The 7500-nt window shown below is 40.8% G+C and overlaps 2 protein-coding genes and 1 long non-coding RNA gene across 4 annotated transcripts in view; 2 read left to right on the forward strand and 1 right to left on the reverse strand.

Annotated features, from left to right (window-relative positions):
• The window catches only part of LOC138015355 (uncharacterized), an 8361-nt gene extending 5822 nt beyond the window's left edge, over positions 1 to 2539 (forward strand). The window contains exon 3 of the long non-coding RNA XR_011125541.1: positions 2180 to 2539. This is a non-coding gene — a long non-coding RNA (uncharacterized lncRNA). The remainder of the gene's footprint in view (positions 1 to 2179) is intronic.
• LOC138015417 (pancreatic lipase-related protein 2-like) overlaps positions 1 to 7500 on the forward strand; it is a 274790-nt gene that overhangs the window by 202104 nt on the left and 65186 nt on the right. The window lies entirely within an intron of this gene.
• LOC138015353 (uncharacterized) overlaps positions 2677 to 7500 on the reverse strand; it is a 5507-nt gene continuing 683 nt past the window's right edge. The window contains exons 2-4 of one of the 2 annotated variants that reach the window (XM_068862361.1): positions 5020 to 5099; positions 3394 to 4074; positions 2677 to 3014 (exon numbers count right to left, since the gene is read on the reverse strand). In XM_068862361.1, coding sequence (XP_068718462.1) covers positions 2824 to 3014; positions 3394 to 4074; positions 5020 to 5083 — 936 coding nt within the window. In that variant the 5' untranslated portion in view covers positions 5084 to 5099 and the 3' untranslated portion in view covers positions 2677 to 2823. Of the gene's footprint in view, positions 3015 to 3393; positions 4075 to 5019; positions 5103 to 7500 lie in introns of both variants that reach the window. The other variant, XM_068862360.1, reaches the window with a different exon arrangement.

The raw sequence follows: 7500 nt of genomic DNA on the forward strand, positions 1-7500 counted from the left end.
GTACTGAAAAATATACAATAGTTTAATTTTATGCATTGGATTATTTTTGTTGAAACTTGAGGTATTTAGAGACGCGATAAAACACTTCTGAGCATTTTGGCGTATCTTCTCTACTTGAACTAAAGTTATGTTTTAATTAATGAGGGATCCACTGTAATTGGGTATACTGTAGTGGTCTCCCTGCCTAATATATATATATATATATTTTATGTATTCATGTACAAAGATTGTAGTTAGGCGAAGCTAAATAAATAAATAAAAGGAGAAAATGTAAAAATTAAAATATGATGTAAATCTATGCTTGAATAAGGGAACTCCTGATTTCAACGCCTTTAAGTATTCAGCCAAGCGGCTTCCAATAATAATAATTCATTCCTACACAATCTCGTTCCCAGAGCTTCGTTCCCCTTGACCAGCGGTCGGAAAACGAGAGCTCTGGAAGCATCCATGTCAGGCATGCGCCATAGATACCATAGATGCAGACTGCGCACTGCGCAGTGAAACCGGATATGCAGAACTCGGTTCTTTCCTTTGTTATTTCAAAATGCTCTCGTTTTCCGACCTCTGGTCAAGGGGAACGAAGCTCTGGGAACGAGATTGATTCCTACAGTGTTCTATTACTAAATGGCCTCTCTTTTACTATAGGTATAGGTTTGCCTGTCTTGTATTCAAACATCGTCCTGTTTTTGGCACTGTGGCAGTATTAAGTATTCCCCGGTGTTGTGGTCTAGTCTTTGAGTCTATATTCTCATGGTTGGGTAGCCTGCGAACAGGCTCCCGGTTCGGTTGGGTTTAGGGCGAGATAGCCGAGTGTAGTCTAGGGTGAGCGAGACGAGCCGAGAGCGGTCTGGTGAGGAGGGAGTGCGCAGGGGAGCTCCCCCGCGTCCCACTCGCTTCGCTGGCGGAGTCACGACGCTCCGACTCCCACTCGCTCGCCGAATTTTTTTTTTCCTACCTCGCTGGGAGCCTGTTCGCAGGCTAATGGTTGGGTGGGTAAATGCTCGGAGATATTAGCTGCACCTTGCATACGGCAGCTGCGCCCGCAGTACGAGCGGCAGTCAAAACTTAGCTGTCCTACCGAAACGACACGATAATAGCCTTTCTCTTCGCAATTAACAAAACTGAAGACAGTGAGTAAGTTACTGTGGCCTCTACTAGTAATTAACTTGCGAATTCCCGGTTTAATTTGGCGAGGAAAAGCATATCTTGTTCAAAATAACACAACTATTGGCCTACCTGACGACACTCGACGAACTACGAGCGAGGTGCCATGCCGAACGCCAGCGGTCCATTTTTGGCGCCAAATTAACAGCTTGGAGGCACAAAATTTTTCATATTTTTCACTTTTTACAATCTGATATGGTTTTTCAAACTGCAAGTCCCTTTTTGTGCATATTTAATGCAATTTCCAGTGAGAAAAGAGGTTTGATTTCAGTGCCTTTCCTGAGTTGTTAACTTGACGTCAGGACACTAAAATTTTTCCCGCCCGCTGAATGCTGATTGGTCAATTCAAATTTCCCGCGCGCCAGCCGTATGCAAGGCATAAGCTACTCTAAAATCCGAAGTTTAAATAAAGTATGATGATAATGATGATGATATGAAGAAATCAGCCACATGAAAGATGCTAATCTATCGCGTGATTTACAATGATAATTGGATATCCTGTGACTTGTTTCATGGTATGTTGACATACAGATCAATCCTGTATAACAACACTTGTCAACGGGTAATTAATATCAGACTAAACAATACCGTTCCCAGAGTCTTCGTTCCCCTTGACCAGCGGTCGGAAAACAAGAGCTCTGGGAGCGACCATTTTAGCCATGCGCCATAGAGGGAGACGGCGTAGTGAAACCGGATGGGCAGAATCACCAGAATTCGGTTATTTCAAAATGGTTGCCTCCAGAGCTCTCGTTTTCCGACCCCTGGTCAAGGGCAACGAAAACTCTGGGAACGAGATTGTAACTAACATGGAAAAAAACTTTTGCGCCCAATAACTTTGCACGGAAACAAAAAATTTTTTATAAACTTTTTTTTCAAAAAGGGCTTTTGAAGAGCTCTATCCTATCATTACAAAATCTCAAATTTTGTAAAATTGCACTTTTTAACGGTGGCTGATACCTTAAAAGAGAAGTTGGACAAGGCTGTCCCTTGTTACTGTATTTTTTTACTCTTTCAGTAGAAATACTAGCGGACGCTATTCGCTAAAAGAAAGAAATTCGTGGTATACCTTTAAAGGAGGTAAAATTGAGCCAATATGAGGATGACAGAGCCCTTATTTTAGACGGCTCCGAAGAATCACTCCTATAAGCTTTGAACATGATAGAAAGTTTCGGCATCCATGTTTTACTGGACTCTGATGATGACTTCAGCCCAGGTTGTCAAAACGTCAATCAAAGTCTTCTCATATGGCCCTCTTCAGGGCTACACTCAGCTGGATGGTCATAATGGAAATGGAAATGAATGTCATGGAATATTTCAAGTCTGGTGAATAAATGAGAATGGTGTATTTTTTTCGGTGAATGAGACAGTCATACTCGGAGAAAAGAAATTCCGAGTGCTCCTATCGGGAGTCGAACCTTAGATCTTACGAGCACTCTTGATTTCTTTTTTCCAGTTTGCCTTTCTCATTCACTAAAAAAACGTCTATCTCATGCAAAGAGCAAATAGTTACAGTTAAGAGAAGCGTAAACAGCCTTTTATTGTCATTGATAAGATTACAACAGGGAAAAGATAATTTCTCATGAATTAATTTAATTGCACTTTCATTGGCTTTAGCTCTAACTGCTATACTGTAATGCAATACAGAGTAAAATGATGGTTTCAGATAATGGTAACAGCATTTCCGTGCTTATCAGTGGACATGAAACAAACAAATTGATAGTTGCCTATGTTGGCATTCCTTGGATCAGTGATGTCTCTGGCGACGTTATCATATTTTACCACACGGGTTAAGCCGGGTTTATGAGACCATTTGCCGTCGCTATCGAGGCGGTACCAGTGGTAATCAATACCTAACCGAAAAGACAGAACAATTGAACGGAACGGTACTGTCACTGGAATAAGAGGAAAGAATTGCTCTAAGCGTATGTACTGTCTTAAGGTACACGAGAGATTTGGGAATGAAAGAAAAATTAGAGGATATATAAAAATCGCTAGCTTTGACGTCATAATGATGAATTTTTTGACCAAATCAAGCATGGAAATCAGTTTGCTCCTCTCTGTGAGTCTTTATTGGTGTGTCTTACTATCTAGTGGCTGAACATTGTATACTTGTCTACATGTCTGTTACTCTGACAGTAAGATGTCACTCTACGTGTCGGATTTTCTGTTCCACGTAATCTCTTTTCCAGTTAATAACATCAAATGAGAATATTCGATTTGTTTACTAACCTGGGTCAACAACTAAAGCCACCAGGTGACGTGATCCTGTAGGGACTCTAGGCATGCGGTTTTGAACAAAGGGACCTTGGGGAGCTGGAGGGACGTTCACGACTTGCAAACCATCACGTACTGCAGCAGCTTGCACCGTTGCTGCGTTAATCGCCAAAATATACCGATTCAAATTTGCCCTATTAATTAGGCCTCGTCTAAAGGCAGACCCTCTCCCCGGTTGTGCGAAGGTATTAGTGGCTCTGTCATTTGCGTAGTTGTAGCAATTGTTTCTTAACAATCTACGTCGGTTGCCATTCCACCGACTTGGAAAATAGTCGGGTGCAAAGCGTTTTGTGACTTGCAGATCTGCAGAGACCTTTCCTTTCTTGATCTCCTTCGAAACGCTCTTCAGTGTGGCTGCTGGTATGTTGCCCTTTGGCATGGTCTTTAGTAGAAGTTGCTGGAGAGGCACTGTGTTTGGGCCAACAATTAGATCCAATTTCTCCTTCATTGTATCTTGAATTAGGAATCCCTTGTAGCCCAACCGTGCTGGCATTTCTTTAGGTTGGTAGGTAAGCTTGGCCATTTTCGCTTTCTGTAATTCTGCAGCTATTACCCTGTAACTTGGATCAGTCGACAGAATCGTCCATTTTGGGTCAGGACGGCCAGCAAACACAACCAAGGTTACGGTGAAGTCACCTGGAAGATTTAAACCAGGAAACATTCAGCTTGGAATTTAGCCAGCTGGTCCACACGTCGTCCGTAATGCTACTCGATCTCTCATTGCATTACTATTTGAATGTCAGATAATCAAAAACCAAGGAAAACACCCATTTATCTAACGGCGTTACTAAGTGCATATAAATGATTATTAAAAACTGGAGCACGAGATAACACATTTTCAGAAGTTTGATTGGCTAAGCGGCCTTAGGATATCGGCCATCAGGCATCAGCAAGGCATGCCCTCCAGATAGCGGTCGTGAAATCACCCGCTAAGTAGATGTTTTTTTTTCTTTTTTAATGAAATCAGCAGGACCTTGGAATAGCTTTTTGGACATGGGATGAGTTTGCTGGATTTAGGATGATTAAAAGTATCTCGACGCTACGAGCCTCGTTGATTGTTAAATCATTCCATATCTGTTCTCGTGGAATAATTGTCAATGTATTTACCACGGCATGTAGCTTTAATTGCGGACAGTGCAAATAACTCAAAGAAACATTACAAATTTAAGATTTCTTTGAAAGTAATTTGCTGCTGGCAAGGAGGCTTAGAAGCCAGCTATTTCCAAGACATGGGCCTCAATTTTTAGGAAGAGACTACAGTAAAACGATTCCATTTGGTGGTCAGAGGGGGAACTTAAACCCATGAGTTACGGATTGTAAAGCCCGCGATGCCAATAAACATTCGGCCACACCGCCTCCCTAGAGAAGAAATCAGTGGCACTCATTACAAGAGACATCAACTCAACTGCAGAAGGCTATATTGTAAACAGACTACTAAGCTCATTAAATTACTTCTCTTTAGACATAAGAAGATACAGTCAAACATATCTAAAAGACAACTATTAAATAAATACAATGCTTCTCACGACACAGTGGGTTATAGATTCTAACATAGCGAGTTGAAAAATCCTGACAGCTGACCTGAGGCTCCAATAGGAAGGCAGATTTGCAGCAAGGCAGTTATGACAGCAATGTATATCACCATATCTCGAACTAAATCCCTGCTGTGAGGAGAAAATGTTTGAAATTACGTTCAAGAGGATGATACACAATTCTGTAGCTACAAACACAAACAGTTGTACAGTTACAAACAAGGAATTCCTCCCGATTATTCTTTTATTATTCTGCTATTCGAAGGCCGACGAGTTGACATTTGTTAAGTACTTGATTAATTAGTGATGGTGAAAAGATTTCATCTCAGAGCCACCACCACGTCTTGAAAGGCTTAGTTCGCAAGATTTTAATAAAAGTGGCTCGAACCAATGCAAGTTGGACCCAAGTTGTACAGTATCGCGCGACACTGAAAATCATTTCTGCCTAACTTTGCCTCACGGCTCTCTTGCATGGATGACTGCCGGCACTTACCTAGCAAAACGTAGTTCCAACCAGTTAGAAGGGCCGGTCATTTGAATCTTCGGGTCAGTTAATTGAGTTAACAGAAAGGAATTGCGATAGGCTACTGAGCTCGGACTGAACTTTAATTACTTTTCATAAATATTTAGCTTCAACTTAATCCAGTTGGCTTAATTCCGATCGTTTACAGTCTAGTGTTAGATTCTTTGTGCGAACATTTTTCCGTTTTGATATAAACACAAAATTTAGGGATCTCGTTGTGGCGTACTAGTTCTAAGCTCCATCGCAAATATCCGTTTGGGAAGACAAAGTGACCGATTCGGGTCTTTTTCATCAAGTTTCCTTGCTAACTGGAAAACAACTTGCTAGTTTCAACTTAAAACTCGAAAAGTCAGGAATCTCCTATTCTCCCGTGTAGTCCGCTCTATTTTAGTACTTTAACATTTGATAACATCAAGTAATTGACTTACTTTGTGGGAAAACACTTGGCTCCAGCTGCTGGAAGGCACTTTTGACCGAAATGAATATTTTTTTTTTCTGAACGGACGTGAACGTGCAATGGTTAACTTTATTATTAATAATTAGAAGAAGAGAATCGACTCCAGTCCCAAAACCCGATACTTGCACCGCCGTGATTTGCAAGATATATACATCCATGATACTCAAAATGGACCTCACTGTTGACCGTAACGTTGTATTAGTCTGGCGTGGCTTGCATAACTTGACTAAAGGGCGCAGTAGAATAAACCTTTCTTTAGGCACTCTATCCAAGAAGTCCAAAATTGTCGTAAGGGCTGGAAAATTACATTCTTTCAAATGCACTTTTTTTAAATTGCTTTCTTAATTACCCCAAAGATGAGTCCATTGGAAAGGAAATTAAATAATCGTAAAGCAAAATGGAGAAAACGGCAACTTAGTTTAACTACTGGTACCAGTTCACAATTTTAGTTAAGCCACTTTTATGGCCTTTTAGAGACTTCTCACGTTACGAATTACAATTAGCAGGGAGTCACGAGTTGGGGGTGTAACAATAGTTGTTCGACATGCTTCAACGACACCGCTTGACGAAACAGTCGACTAATGGCTTTCGCTTCCGCTGTTGTGTGATTATGGCTCAACAGGTCAATAACAAAATATAACTAGCATCGTGTTCTATTTGGACCAAACGTGTTTGGTTGGTTTGGTTGAGCAGCTTTTTCAATCAAGTCGTAAGTCGGTTGAAAACCATGGGTAGCGTTCACTGACATTAGCGGAGAACAAATTCTTATGGGTCGTAAGCTGGTGATCGTATGATAACTTATGAACGGTGGGGAGTTTCATAAAATACTGTCCAGGGCCCTATTTTGCTCCAAGCCCGATAAACCTAATCCTGGATTAACGTAAACTTTGACTGATTTGAGTTTAATTAATAACCAATAAAGAATCTTCGAAAACCTTATTATTCCTCCGGTTTGACTAAGACTTTTCTTTACCTTTAGCTTGAGACTAGCCTTGAAAAACATTTTATAGAAGCGAGAAAAAAACCTCGGTTAACTTGTAATCGGGGATTAGCGTTAATCGGCTTTCGAACAACCGGGCCCAGGAAAACAATTCCAGGAAAAACCTAGTCGACAATCTTGAGCTGATGGTCAGAGAAGGATTTTGCTAGACTTTCATGCTCTTGAATAGGATGTTTCATTTTATTTTTGGTGCCGGCAGGATATTCATTCTCTTGTTTGTCAGGGACAAATGCGGTTAGAAAAATGATTTTTCTAACCGCATTTGTCCCTCTTGTTCGTAAATATTGCTTGTAACCACTACTCGTCTCGATTCTTGCTCTTGCTAACTGCGCGCATTGCAGATTTCTTGTAAGATTTATGTCAAGAATCCATGAAATGAACTGTGATTTTTTGATAGCTTTAAAATTATTGCCACGTTCCCGCTGTATTGTTCAATTAAGCGTTGGCCCTAAACCGTCGAGCGTTTCCTATAAAACAAATTTCATTTGATGTGCAGTAACTAAGATCATAGAAGTAAAAGGTAAGATTCTGTAGCAGAATAGTTATAATA

The sequence above is a fragment of the Montipora capricornis genome, chromosome 9 (genome assembly GCF_036669925.1).
Source record: "Montipora capricornis isolate CH-2021 chromosome 9, ASM3666992v2, whole genome shotgun sequence".
Lineage (NCBI taxonomy): Eukaryota > Metazoa > Cnidaria > Anthozoa > Scleractinia > Acroporidae > Montipora > Montipora capricornis.